The 14,425-nt window shown below is 44.6% G+C and overlaps 1 protein-coding gene across 22 annotated transcripts in view; it reads left to right on the top strand.

Annotated features, from left to right (window-relative positions):
- Positions 1–14,425, top strand: part of FNBP1 (formin binding protein 1) — a 169,831-nt gene that overhangs the window by 86,997 nt on the left and 68,409 nt on the right. The window contains exon 1 of one of the 22 annotated variants that reach the window (XM_075905384.2): positions 4,554–5,071. The exons of the other annotated variants lie outside the window; for them this stretch is intronic. Within the exon in view, the coding sequence (XP_075761499.1) occupies positions 4,925–5,071 (147 nt within the window). The 5' untranslated portion in view covers positions 4,554–4,924. Of the gene's footprint in view, positions 1–4,553; positions 5,072–14,425 lie in introns of those variants that run through there. 22 annotated transcript variants of the gene reach the window in all.

The following is a 14,425-nucleotide window of genomic DNA, read 5'->3' as shown; positions in this document are numbered from 1 at the left end:
TTCAAACACTACATTGTACAGCTATGAGAGATGCTGTAAGAGCCACAGTCTGTTCTCTTCCCCACAGCCCTGAACCCCACCTTCTTCAATGAAGGATGATCTTTGGGCTCTGCAGCCACATGCCTTTACAAGAGGGGTTCTCAAACTTCATTGCACTGTGACCCCCTTGTGACAAGTAAAATTGATTCACAACCCCACTAGAGGGGACCAACGCCTGAGCCCACCTGAGCCGCACTGTGTGGGGCGAGAGGTGGGGAAGCCCAAAGCCCATTGCTCCGAGCACGGGGTCCAAAGTTGAAGCTCAAGGGCTTGAGCCCCAGGCAGGAGGCCTGCAACCTTGAGCCCTGCTGCCTAGGGCTGAAGCCCTCAGCCTGTGGCTTTGGCCCTGGGCTGAGGTGCTCAGGCTTCAACTCTGGGCCAAACAAGCCAGCCCTGGCGACCCCATTCAGAGGGGGTTATGACCCACTTTGGGGTTCCACCTCACATTTTGAGAACAGCTGCTCTACAACAATTATAGCTACTCAACACACCCAAGAGGTGCTCTGGGAAGCACTGCGCCTCAGAGAGGCTCAGTGGTTGCCAATGCATAAGGGAAGCATGCTGCATCCTTACTGTGCCTTAAGAGGGGGCAGCATATGCTCCCCTCTGCATCAGGGCAGCTCTGCCAGATGTTATAGTGTGGGGTAGGAGTCAGGTGGCGGGGCTAGAACTTTGTTCATTCCCTGCCCCTCTTTTCGTGGCAGTATTAGGCATAGATGATGAATAGGGGGCACTTTCCCTCCCAAACACCATGGCCAGGAGGGGCAAGGGAGCCGGCCAGCAGCCGACAAGGCCAGAGACTATGGAGGGGGGGGGGCCGCTTCACAGATTTCTAGTGATGATAGGCTGTCCCATAAGGGGTTGGGCCTCAGGCGGAAGGGGCAGGGCCAGGAGCCTTCCAGTGCTCCCCTGGCAAAAGATCCTGATTGGCCCAGAGGTGGGTGGAGTGTGTGAAGTCTTTGTCCGCTGGCCCCCCAGTGCCTAGAGAGAACCACCAGCTGTTTTGAACAGCTGGCAGCTCTCTTTGGTGCCACACACCCCTGCTGGGGGAGGACACTTCACATGCTCCCCTGTCCCCAAGTCTCCAATGGGTTGAGGGTGGGGGAGCAGCAGAGCAACTGTGGGTGGATCAACTGGCTTGGTGGGCGGATCAGACCTATGAAGCTGTCTTGGCCACCCCTGGGGCATGGGGATTCGGAAGCAGGAGGGCCTCTGAGGTCTGGGAGGTAATTTGGGTGAAGGAGGCTGTTGTGACCTTGATTGGGGTACAGGGATTTGGGTTGTCACCCAGGGCAGGAGGGGGTTGTGACCAGTGTTCCCTCTAAGCTGTGCAACAGCACAGGTGATTAATCAGCCCCACCCAGTCAGTCAGCTGTGTGCATAGAGCCCTGAGACTCTGACTGGGTGGGGCTGATTAATCACCTGTGAAGCTGTGCTGCCACACACCTTAGAGAGGGAACACTGGTTGTTACCTAGGGCAGGGGACTGGCATGCAGGAGGAGGTGCAGGGGTTTGGGTTTTGATTTAAGGCAGGGGATTATAGTGCAGGGGTTTGGATTGTGACCTAGGGCAGGAGGGGATTGTGATTGAGGGCAGGAGGGGATTGGAGTGCAGGGTCTGGAAGGGGGTATGGGCTGGGGGAGGGGGGAGAACCAGAGGGTTGGGGGGAGGGAGAGAGGGGCTGTGGTGCCAGAGGCAGGCTCTGGCCAGGAGACTCCCAGTCAGCAGCCCAGCATGTTTCCTAGGCAGGAGCCTGCCCTGCCCCCACAAAGGTTGCAGGGGCCATGTGCTCTGTGAATAAGGATCTGAGGGGAGGGGGAGTGGTGCTTTGCGTGTTGCCTGTTCTTCAAACAGGCAGCTCCCATTGGCCAGAAACTGGGTGGGGGGCAGGAGCAGCACATGAAGCACCACTTCCCCCCCCCCTCCTCCCACCTGTTCACAGTTCATGGAACACAAACAGCCCAGCAGCTACTTTTCTGAGCAGTGTATGGGGGTGGGGCAAGCAGGGGAGTCTGCCTGAGGCTCCCTGCTGTATCTGCAGGCCGGATCCAGTAGCTTGGCGGGCTGGATCCGGCCCCTGGAGGGTATTTTGCTCATGTCTGGGCTAACATGAAACTGAAAAAGATTTGGATGTGTCACTGTGGATGGCAGCTGAGTTTGTATGGCCCTGGGATGTGGTAGTTTGCTGCAGTTCTCTTTCAAAAAACACTATGTAATTATTTAATTTTTTGACCATTTGGGGAAATGATTTGTCAGATGAGCTGTCCAGTCAGTGTACATATAAGGAATTGCACTATTGTTTGTTCCTTTTCTTTAGTGCTGCAATCACTAACAAGCTGACGTCTTTATGGGATGGTACCCTTCAGTCTCTTTGCAGATTTTGTGCAATAAAAAAAAAACTACCTGCTTTTCTGAAGGGTCTGTTTTTGTATGCAACATTTTATAGCATTGCTTTTTAAAAGGAAGTTCCTAGGGCCCAGTTGCATAAGGTGCTGAGCACCCTGGCCTCAGGGCAATCAGCACTTTGAAGGAAGTGCTGAACACCTAACAGAATCAGGCGCACACTAAGGAGGCAGAAAAACCACATAGTCACTTCCTAGATAATGATCAGTTCATCGTACGATGATGTTTGCTATCCCTTTGTAACAAGAGAAACTAGAGCTTGTGTGTGAGCTGTCAGCCCTGTGGTTCTCAATCTGGAGAACTACAGAAATGCTCTTCAACAGATCACATTGGGTAGAAAAGGTGATTTCATGAGGTTTTGGGGGGAGGATTGAGAGTCTTATAATGGAACTCAATGTTGACCTTTACTGAGGAGTGGTTCCTGAGTCTCACAATAAGCTCGGGGGGGGGGAGGGTTTAAATAGTGCATCTTCCGTGAATCTTCAGCCTATATCCAGAAAGGTTTTGTTTGCATTAAGACTTTATTCACTTCCTGTGCTGTACTTATTTCTCTTACTTTCTGTGCTGTTGGGTTCTCCTCCGCATTTACCTCTATAGATACTTCCTCCAGGTGCTTGAGCTTGTTATATGTTTGTTCCTGGGTTGCAATGAATATCATTGAATGTGCAAAATACTTCTGCAATCCTTCCCTTCAGCCCTGACTGGCTTTTATTAGTCCCAGCGTTAAATAAAAACCTACAACTGACCTAATTTTATAGTCTTAACCCTGTAGTGACTAATTGCCTCACAGACATGGAAACGTTTATCCTTACAACACAATATGAAATATAGAAGTACTATCCTTATTTCACTGAGGCACAGAGGCTAAAGACAGTCTAAAGGCCACCTCCTCTCCAAGTCCAGTGCCCCAATAGATACAAATGCTATGTGTCAGTATATGCCCTTACTTTGTCATTTAATAAATGGGATTAGTTGCAAATAACCAAGGGAAATAAGATATTTAAGAGTGATATAATATCAGCACAGAAAGATAAAACACAAAACAATTTAAACATAGTATTATTTGGTTTTCTAGTCAATAAAAGTAATTATAATAAAACACTGTAAGTAAGGTGTGAAATTTGCACACACACTCTTCCCTCCAGAAGCTTTTAGGCCAGTGTTTCTTAAAGTGTGTTCCACAGCACACTAGTGTGCTGCAAGGCAGTCAGCGGTGTGCCGCGGAGAGAACAGAAAACATTTCGCGCCCCCCCCCCCCTTGTAGAGCCCGTAGACCGCTCCCGCTGTGGCTGCCCCTCCTCCCTCCCAGCCCACAGGATGGCTCCTGTCTCACAAGGCCTCCGGTGCTGAGCAGCCTCCTCCCCCTCCTTCACATGTGCAGGCGGCTGCTTTTACAGCGGCCGTTGTTGCTGGAAGGGGGGAGGGGTGGCCGGAGTTTAGGAGACGCTTGGTGTTTTAAAACTGCCATCTGCGGGGAACCCGGTTCAGTCTCTGCTGCCCCCCCCCCACCTGGGGTGCACTCAGGCTCTGCTGTCCCCCCCCCCGGGGGTACGCTTGGGCTCTGCTGCCCCCCATGCGCTGCTGCTCTCTCTCCCCTGTGCCCCTCCCCAGCTTGCTGGGGAAGTGGCAGAGTTTAATCTGGCAGAGATGGTTGGGGTTTCTACTCTCCCTCCGTCCTTCCCCCACCCTGCCAGTGGGAAGCCTGGCCTAGTGCTGCAGCTGCATTGGGTTCCCCACTGCATGGGTGGGGGAACTGAGCTCTCCACCCCCCCCCCCCCCGAGGAACAAGAGCATGCTCCCTGGAGGCTTTCCCTGCTGCAGCAGGGTGCCAAGCCAGGTAAGTGTCCCCCCTCATGCCCAGACCCTAAACCCAACCCCCCCTCACTCCCCTCCCCCTGCCAAGACCCTGCATTCCCAGCTTGCTCTGACACCCTGCCCCAAGTCCCCTCCTGCACCCTCCCTCCTGGCCAGACACCCTGCTCCAAGACCCCTCCTCTAACCTCCCTCCTGGCCAGACACCATGCCCCGAGACCCTCCTCTTACACCTCCCTCCAGATACCCTGCTACAAGACACCCCCCCCCCCCCCCCGCTCTCTCCTGGCCAGACACATGACTTTATTTAGCATTTGTTTATTCTTATCCTTACTTTTTTGTGGTCTACATTTTCAGCTCCATGTACCAGACTGCTATTAGGGCAGTTTTCGTGAGGGGGTCGTGGTGCATTTTGTCCCCCCCCACACACACATTTCCCAGGTCCAGTGTGGTTTTCTTTTTTGCTTGACAGATTTTCCCCGAGGGCTGCTTTTCTTTTCTCTTGACAAAAAAAATCCTTGGTGTTCCCCATTAAAAAAAAATTGTTTGGTGTTCCTCAGTCTTAAAAAGTTTAAGAAATACTGTTTTAGGTTCTTTTGATTGTGTTAACACTGAAAAAGTTGTTTCTTCTTGTTGGAGGCGTGTCCGTTACTGGTTGCAACAAATAATCATGAACTGGATCAGAGTATCGCTGGCAGATTCTGATTACACATACATCTGGAAAGGCTGCCAATTAGAGACTCCTGGGAGAAGCAGCTCTTCTTGTCTGTGCAAATGGAGGCAGGCCAACAGTGATCATGTCTCTGTGTGTGGGCTGGTACGCTTTTCATTAAGAATTCATAAATTGTTATTATCCTGTACATGCTGAGCTGCTTTACAGAAGACCTGAGGGACCTGGAGAGACCTCTGATCTGTGTTTAAGGCTTCCCTTCATTTGTCATTTTACAGAGTCTGAACAATAGTCAAATCATAACAAAGTGAGATAAAGTGTATATCAGTTAAAATAACCCTTGCAAACAAGCCACAAAGGAAACTTTTCCAGATCCTCAGGTGAAGAGCGTATGTGCATCTTGGAGGCTTTGCTCCATCAGAAGCTTCAGGACTAAATTTTCCAAATGATTCTAGGTGTCCCAGTTCTTAGGCCCTCAGAGTATGTCTGACTTGAATTTTCTAACCCATGGCAGAGTCTCAGAGCCTGAGCTTACAGACTATAGCATGTGCTATGGTACTAAAAACCACTGTGAAGACATCTGGGCTCAGGTTGGAGCTTGGGCTTTGAATCCGAGGACAGGATGGGTTCCAGTGCCTCAACTCCAGCCTGAGCCAGACAATCTATGCAGCTGTTCTGAGAGCCATAACATCTCTGTAGATTAAGGCTCCGACATTCACTACTGTGGGTTTTAAGAATCAATGTAGACAAATCTCTAAGGGCATGTCTACACTAGGAAATGATTTTGAAATAACTAAATCGGAAATAATAACTCCCGAAATAAGAAAATTGAAATAACGTATCCTCACTATGGGGGAGTGTCAAAATTAGTTTGAGGCAGGCTCCATTATTGTGGATGCATTGAGCCCCAGGAAGCACTGGGGAATAATTACTTCAAATTACTCTGGGGAATAGTTATTTCTAAATAGCAGCAGCAGAGAGTCCACACTCATGCTATTTCAAAATAACTATTTCAAAATAATTGTTATTCCCTGAGGGAAACAGATTTTGAAATAACCAGTCCATTATTTTGAAATAACGGGCTTGGTAGTGTGGATGCTTTGCTTATTATTTCAAAATAAGGGGGGTTATTTCGAAATAACTTCCTAGTGTAGAAGGGCTAAAGGGCCTTGTTTTTCAGAAAATGCTGAGTCACCTGCCCTCTGAAAATCAAGCACATTTTAAGGTAACTTTTGTTGAGCACTAAGAACACCCAAAATCACTAGTTGCTTTGGAAACTTTAGGGCTCTCTTTTTATTATATAAAACGTTGGAAAAACCCTTGCACTATTTAATATATTTAATAGAGAACATTCTTTCACTCTTCATATGAAATAATCCCAAACCCAAGCTTCTATCCCCCTTTGTCTGCTGTAAATTTATAACAGTATATGAATAATTCAGACAAAATATGGAGTCTGGTTGAAATTCACCCCTGCATAGCTCAGGCATAAATCCTATGTACCAGTTAAATGCGTATGTGGGAGGTAAGTGGTACATAGGACTTGTGCTGGGCCTCTGGGCCTCTGTATAACTGAATTTTATCTTCAGTGAATAAGTAGCTGCTTTTGTCTTGCTTTAAACGTAAAGCTATGATCTAAACCCTGCAATCCTTGCTCACTTGTTACTCAGGCAAAATTCCCAGTGACTTTAACCAGATTTTGCCTTGTAATGTCTGCATGAAGTTTGTGAGATTAGGAGTCTGTGAATTGCTCAATTTACACCAACGCACCTTCTTTCTAAATGCTTGCTTCCCTGTGGGCAAGGCTGTACAGGAAAGCACGGATTCTTTTGGGATATTCATTTGGATGTTTTGTAAGGGAGAATCCTATTTACAGTTTATTTACATTAGGAATATTCTTGTGATTTTTTTAACAGTTGCTTTTCCATTTGACTCATAATTAATTTATAAATTTTGCTCTTTGGTCAACTAAAGGTTAATGGTTCATGTCAGCAGCATTTTGTAAATACTCTCATGTACTGTGCACAGATTTTGTGTTGGCTTTTTTAAGAGGAGAGCAAGTAAAGGAAACATCGGAGCTACGTCTAGACTGGCCACAAATTCCGGAAAAGGGATGCAAATCAGGTGTCAGTCAGCATAGGGAAATCCGCGGGGGATATTTAAATCCCCCGCGGATTTAAATAAACATGTCCGCCGCTTTTTTTCCGGCTTGGGGAAAAGCCGGAAAAAAAAGCATCTAGACTGGCGCGATCCTCTGGAATAAAGCCCTTTTCCAGAGGATCTCTTATTCCTACTTTCAAGTTGAAAGTAGGAATAAGAGATCCTCTGGAAAAGGGCTTTATTCCGGAGGATCGCGCCAGTTTAGACACTTTTTTTTCCGGCTTTTCCCCAAGCTGGAAAAAAAGCGGCGGACATGTTTATTTAAATCCGTGGGGGATATTTAAATCCCCCGCGGATTTCCCTATGCTGACTTACCTGATTTGCATCCCTTTTCCGGAATTTGTGGCCAGTCTAGACGTAGCCCAGCTGTTTTTGGATATTAGAGCAGCAAATTGCTTTGGCCTCATCTCCTTTCTGTTAGCAGCTGTACCCAACAGTTCTTCACTAAATGGCCATTTGACTGAGCATCTTATAAAAATGCATCCTTATTAGAAGTTTCATCTTGATATATTGCAAAGTATGGTATTGGGGGAAATATGTAAAATGTCAACTTTGAATTACTAAACATAAAATATGGCACAAGGAACTTCCATTAGGGATGGACTATATAATATGAGACTAACAAACTTCATGTTAGTGCTTGGGACCCTCTACTCCATTTTTGTTGGGCTCCTAGGTGTTACGTTAATACAAATAACAATTATTCTTACTCAGTTGCACTACCAGTGAAGTCAGTGGTTATTTTGCCTGAATAAGGACTAAATAAATGTGTGGAACAGAACTCAGGATTTTGCACACTGTTTGTAAGTTAATCTATGAATCATTATTTTGCAGGCAATTATTTATAGCCATAAGTATAAAATATAGAAGGTTAACAATTTCAAAATAGCAACTTTCTTGCTTCCATTGATTGCCTTTTGGTTGTACAGTATGTTGTCTGCAAATATTTTCTGTAAAATTCTTCTTTGAATAAGATGACCAGAGCTGTGCATAGTATTCCAAATATGATCTAATTCTTCCCTTTGTGCTGGAATAATTTCCACTGTTTATATACTATGCTACTATTTATACAACCCAGAATTTAGTTTGCTTATTTTACTGCAGCAAAACAGAGCACCACATATCTGAGTTTTGTCAGCCACAGTTCCAAACCTTCCTCTTCCTCATTGTTTGCAGGCATTTGAACGCTTGTTTCTATTACAATAAATCAGACCTAGTATAGGTGTTATAATTGTGCAGTGGTTCTCTAGGTTATTTATGCTGCACGCCACTTTAAGAACTCATGGATTAATTTCTTGTCCAACATTCCAGCTGCCCCTGCGTTGCACTCTGCAGACCACCAGGAATGTTTCTGCCGACTATTATGCTCCTTAAACAGAGGCTTGAGAATGGCTGTTATAGGGAATTGGATTTCTGATTTCAAAGCGTGATTGATTAAGTAAGGTTCTGAGCAGGTGTAGATGGAGCTTGGTAGTGTTCATTGTTTATATTTACTACCGTTGGATGGTGGTGGATACTGTTACTTTTTTATTATTTGTTTTACTGTGGAACTGAGAGGCTCCAGTCAATATGAGGGTCCTCTTGGGTTAAGAGCTATCCAGACACTATGGCTTCGTCTACACTGCTGGTTTTACTGGCAGTGAGTATGCAAATGAGGTGTGGATTATCATATCGCGGTGCGTCATTTGCATAATTTATGCAAGCCATATTTGCACAAAGGGTTTTTGCAGAAAAAAAGTAGTGTGGACGTTTTCTTTTTGCGCAAAACCCCCTTTTCTCACCAGACTCTTATGCCCAAAAAAAGAAGGTTTACTGATCTGGCGGGAAAAAGGTTTTTTGCTCAAAAAGAAAATGTCCGCGCTACTTTTCTTCCCTGCAAAAACGGCTTGCATAAATTATGCAAATGAGGTTCAATTATACACTAATTCATGCCTCATTTGCATACTTGTGTCTGCAAAACTGTCAGTATAGACATAGCCTTAGTGAGAGACAGTCCCTGCCCATGAAGGGTTTATATTCTCATAGACTCATAGACTTTAAGGTCAGAAGGGACCATTATGATCATCTAGTCTGACCCCCTGCACAGTGCAGGCCACAAAATCTCACCCACCTCTCCTAGAATAATCCTCTCACCTATATCTCAGATATTGAAGCCTTCAAATACTTTGAAGACCCCAAGATGCAGAGAATCCTCCAGCTGTGATCTGTACCCCATGCTACAGAGGAAGGCAAAAAACCTCCCTCCTCAGCCTTCTTTTGGTTAAAGTAAACAAGCCAAGCTCCTTGAGTCTCCTTTCATAAGACAGGTTTTCCATTCCTCGGATCATCCTAGTGGCCCTTCTTTGTACCTGTTTCAGTTTGAATTCATCCTTCTTAAACATGGGAGACCAGAACTGCACACAGTATTCCAAATGGGGTCTCACCAATGCCTTGTATAATGGCACTAACACCTCTGTATCCCTACTGGAAATATCTCGCCTAATACATCCCAAGATCGTATTAGCCTTTTTCACAGCCATGTCGCAATGGCGGCTCATAGTCATTCTATAATCAACCAGGACTCCGAGGTCCTTCTCCTCCTCCGTTACTTCCAACTGATGTGTCCCCAGCTTATAACTAAAATTCTTGTTATTAATCCCTAAATGCATAACCTTACACTTCTCACTATTAAATTACATCCTACTGCTATCACTCCAATTTACAAGATCATCCAGATCTTCCTGTATGATATCCCGATCCTTTTCTGAATTGGCAATAGCTCCCAACTTTGTGTCATCTGCAAATTCTAAATGGACAAAAAATGGGAGAAATGTGGTATCACTAGCCCCATTTTAGAGGTGGGCAATTGAAGCATTGAGAGATTTGCTAAAGGTTACACAAGGGCGTCTGTGGCAGAGCTAGGAACTGAAACCACATCTCCCAAGTCCCAGAACAGTTCCTTATCCACAAGTCCATTCCTTCTCTGACTGGTAGGTAGTCCCAGTCCTAACTGGGTTTGTACATCTCTGTGTTTGAGCGTCAGTTTTTGGTTGCAGAGTAGATGGGACCAGAACTGTGGCTGGGATTTGTGGTCCAGCTTCATAGTACTAGTGGTTCTTTCTGAACTCTATAAATCTGGCCTGTCTTATTCATTAGAGCCTTACTGGCATTTTATTGTTCTAATAAAACTCTCATTAGTGTGTGTTCAGATAAGCTGGCAGATCTACATGTTGCGCTAACGCACTAGATAACATTTGTTGGGGGTTTGATAATGAAGCTTTTTTTCTCATTGTCAACTGTATGCTCATTTGTATTTGGCTACGTTCAGCAAAGGGTTTTCAGGGATCCACAGCTTGTTAGGCTTCTTCCTTCTAATTAACAATCCGTTTCTCTTGTCCCAAAAAAATCAAATGTTGGAAAAACTATTCCCTGTCTGATCAATGAATTGATCTAAATTCTTACTTCATAATAGTTAATAATAGGACCTGATCCTTGCAGCACAAAAGTCACAAGGTGAAACCTTGATCCTATTGAAGTCTGTGCCAAAATGCCCACTGTCTTTAATGAGGTCAGGATTTCACCAAGTTTAATCATGAGAGCAAAGTTACTTCTTCTTTGTTTGTATAGTGCCTAAAATTGATGGGATCTTGGGCCATGACTATAGCTTCTAGGTGAAAGAGTAATAGAAATAATTAATAAAAATTAGGAATGTTAACGAACGTGTTTTTGTGTAAATGTGTAACTACTTGAAATTTTAGTGATTACATGCTTACATGTGTGGGGGGGTGGAGGCGGGAGCTGGTGCTCGCAGGGAGCTGGCACCCCCATGCACCGACTCCTGCCAGCCCTCCCGGCCCCCCTCCCCCGCTGCCTCTGTGGGAGGAAGCAAGTAGGGGCAGCACTGCGAGATCTGGTGCTCGTGGGGACTCGGCTTTTAAGCCAGCTCCCCCGACCACTGGCTTCTGCCTCCCCCCTCCACCCACTCTGCACTGCTGCATCTGTGGGAGGCAGCGGGGTGGAGGGCAGCTCTATAGGAGTCAGTATGCATGGGCAGCTGGCTTAAAAGCTCCTCCTCACAGGCACATTTAAAAAACAATCCCCCTCCATCAAACTTTTCACTGGAAAGTGTGAATTTTTGCACAATAGCTACTTCTGAGAATTTGGACTGTTCCACTCATTATGGATTGACCAAGAGACCGTTTGTTTTGTGGTGAGATTCCCCCCCCCCCCTTTTTTAGTTATTTATTTGCTTTCTACTACTACAGCCTGTGGGAATTATGTTTTGCCTCTGAAAACCCAAGACAATGTATCTGTTGACCCTTTTGTTGTTTGTGGTATGTGTCTTTTGAAAAGTTCAAAATTGTTCTCAGGAAAACATGTTCCAGTCTTCTTCCTTACTGCAGACTGCAGTGGTAAATAGGATAGGAAAAATATTAACTCCCTCTCAAAAAAACCCCCCACAACCCCCCAAAAAACGCTAATTCACATTTTTTCAATAAGACAGAACCATAGTGGGGGATGTGATCAATGTTCCCTCTGATATTTTCAGTCTTGTGTGCAGAATAAATTTTATGCACATCAAAGCATGTCTAATGTGCACTACCAGAAACAAATCTTGCGGTGGATGCTCTGCTAATCAGTTGGGCAGCATTTGAATCTCTCCTCAGTGGCTGCACAAGCACACAGGATACAGGGAACATTGGATGTGACATAGTCTGAATAATGTATTATTTTTGTAAAAAAAACTTCTCTGAGACTCATCACTGTACTGGCATGATAACATGCTAATGTACTCTTGTTCCTCACAGAATTTCTGAGTGCTGATTGTAAAAGGGTCATGTCCATAATCCAATGAAGTCAGTTATATTGTCTTCAGTAGGAGTTGGACAGGGTATATAACAACACATCTACTGCCTGTTCCAAATCTAGTTTAGCCGATTTCATAATATGTTACATCTTAGCATTCATCATTCATTCCAAGAGGCTTGGTACCTGGAAGTTACATCTTTATATTAGTATTATTTACATTTCCAATTAATCTTTATAACACGAGAATTAAAAAAAACCTTTTATATAATAAAATGAATTCAAAGAGTCATCTTCTGCTATGAAGTACTACGTTTTAGGTAGATATCAGTAAGAAGATATTTTAATTATACTGTATGCATGCAAAAATTATTGCTAAATGAGGGGAAATAATCTTCCTGTAATGTGCAGTGTCCATCCCATGCAATTATGCACCATTACAAGACTGTTGAATTCTTAGAGCACATCTTATAAAAGGAACTGTTCTAAGTAGCCTCATGTGAGGCTCAGACATGCCCTGTAATTCATGTTACATCAGAAAAACAAGTTTGCCAGATATGAAATTCTGTTAATTTCTAAATTTAAGGAACAAATCTTTTCCTGAATGTATTTCATCCAGAAAAACTATAGACCATAACTGATCTCAGCTCCAATGCCACCCATGTAGCTCACCTTTTTCCATATCCAAAGGCTTGCTGCGCTCATTACAAGCATCTGAAACAACTAGTAACTGTTGAGTACAACTATAGTTAATGTGATTCAGTGGTTAGATAGAAAATTGGTGTAGGAAATGTGTCTAACAGAGGTTTGATACCACAATGTTTGTTTTTTCCTGCTAGATGGTGGAGACAGGCAAAAGCACTGTTGCCAAACTGTACAGCTACAGTATTCAGTTTGTTTTCCAGCATGGGAGACACATCCTGTTTAGCCTTGAGGCCTGTTTAGTATTGGTTTCTTTAAAGTGTTGAGAACCCACAACTCTAAAAAATAGGCCAATAAAACATGTCACTTAATCCTTTATTTTATTTTAACCTTACAAATGTTTAGCATCATCTTGACATAAGCCCAACCTTTTACACAGGCATTTTATGCTGCATTTTTTATTGAGTCCTGGGAATGCCATTCTATTAAGAGCTATTGCTTTAAGTTCTTCCCACTTATCATCTAGATCTAGCGTGGCAAGTTGAGAAAAGTAGTATAATCTTTCAGATAGAAATAATGGCAGTTTTGTTCACCTGCTATGTTCAAGTGGATTTTAATAAGTCAGATTCTTAGCTGTGTAAATTGGAATAGATTTGTCAAAGTCAGATAAAGTTATGACACTTTGCACTAGCTACGTATACGGACCTACAGATCTGCTTCATCCTTCATTTATAATAGGGATGTTAAAACTAAGTTAATTTACTAATCGGGTAGTCAATAGAATTTTTATTGACTACTTGATTAGTTGATAGGGGAAAGCAGCCAGCTCAGTCCTGGCTTGCATTGGGACCAAACAGCTCTGCAATTTAAAAGGAAGTAGGAGCCAGCCAACCTGCTTGGCAGCAGCCCCTGTCTGCAGGGGCATCCCAGTGGAGAGTTGGGGACCCTCCCCATGTCTCCTCTCTTACCTCCCCCCTCTTCCCCTACCGACCAGGTGCCTCAGAGGCTGCAGTGAGGAGGTGGGGTAGGCAGCACCGCGGAGATGGTGCTGGGGAAACTGGCTTTTAAGATGGCTCCCCACAGCACCAACTTCTGCTTCTTCTGCTTCCCCTTTGCTGTCTCTGATATAGAGGCAGCAAGGGATGGGGGGGAATGCGAATAGTCGAGTCAACTACTTGCTTACATCCCTAATTTATAAATCAGGTATTTCTCATAGACTCATAGACTTTAAGGTCAGAAGGGACCATTATGATCATCTAGTCTGACCCCCTGCACAGTACAGGCCACAGAATCTCACCCACCCCTCCTAGAATAATCCTCTCACCTATATCTCAGATATTGAAGCCTTCAAATACTTTGAAGACCCCAAGATGAAGAGATCCTCTAGCTGTGATCTGTACCCCATGCTACAGAGGAAGGCGAAAAACCTCCAGGGTCTCTGCCAATCTACCCTGGAGGAAAATTCCTTCCCGACCCCAAATATGGCGATCAGCTAAACCCTGAGCATGTGGGCAAGACTCACCAGCCAGACACCCAGAAAGTTCTCTATAGTAACTCCTATCATCCCTCCATTGACCTATTTCCCACTGATAACATGATCTTGGTAACTAATTGACCATTCATTATCTCATCAAACCATCCCCTTCATAAACCCATCTAGTTTAATCTTGAAACCAGATAGATCTTTTGCCCTCACTACTTCTCTTGGAAGGCTATTCCAGAACTTCACTCCTCTAATGGTTAGAAACCTTCGTCTAATCTCAAGTCTAAACTTCCTACTAGCCAGCTTATATCCATTTGTTCTTGTGTCCACATTGGTATTAAGCTTAAATAATTCCTCTCCCTCCCTGGTATTTATCCCTCTAATATATTTAAAGAGTGCAATCATGTCCCCCCTCAGCCTTCTTTTGGTTA

The sequence above is a fragment of the Pelodiscus sinensis genome, chromosome 23 (genome assembly GCF_052426305.1).
Source record: "Pelodiscus sinensis isolate ZL-2025 chromosome 23, ASM5242630v1, whole genome shotgun sequence".
Taxonomy (NCBI): domain Eukaryota; kingdom Metazoa; phylum Chordata; order Testudines; family Trionychidae; genus Pelodiscus; species Pelodiscus sinensis.
Note: the sequence above shows the minus strand (reverse complement) of the source record. Positions and strands in the feature narration are given on the sequence as shown.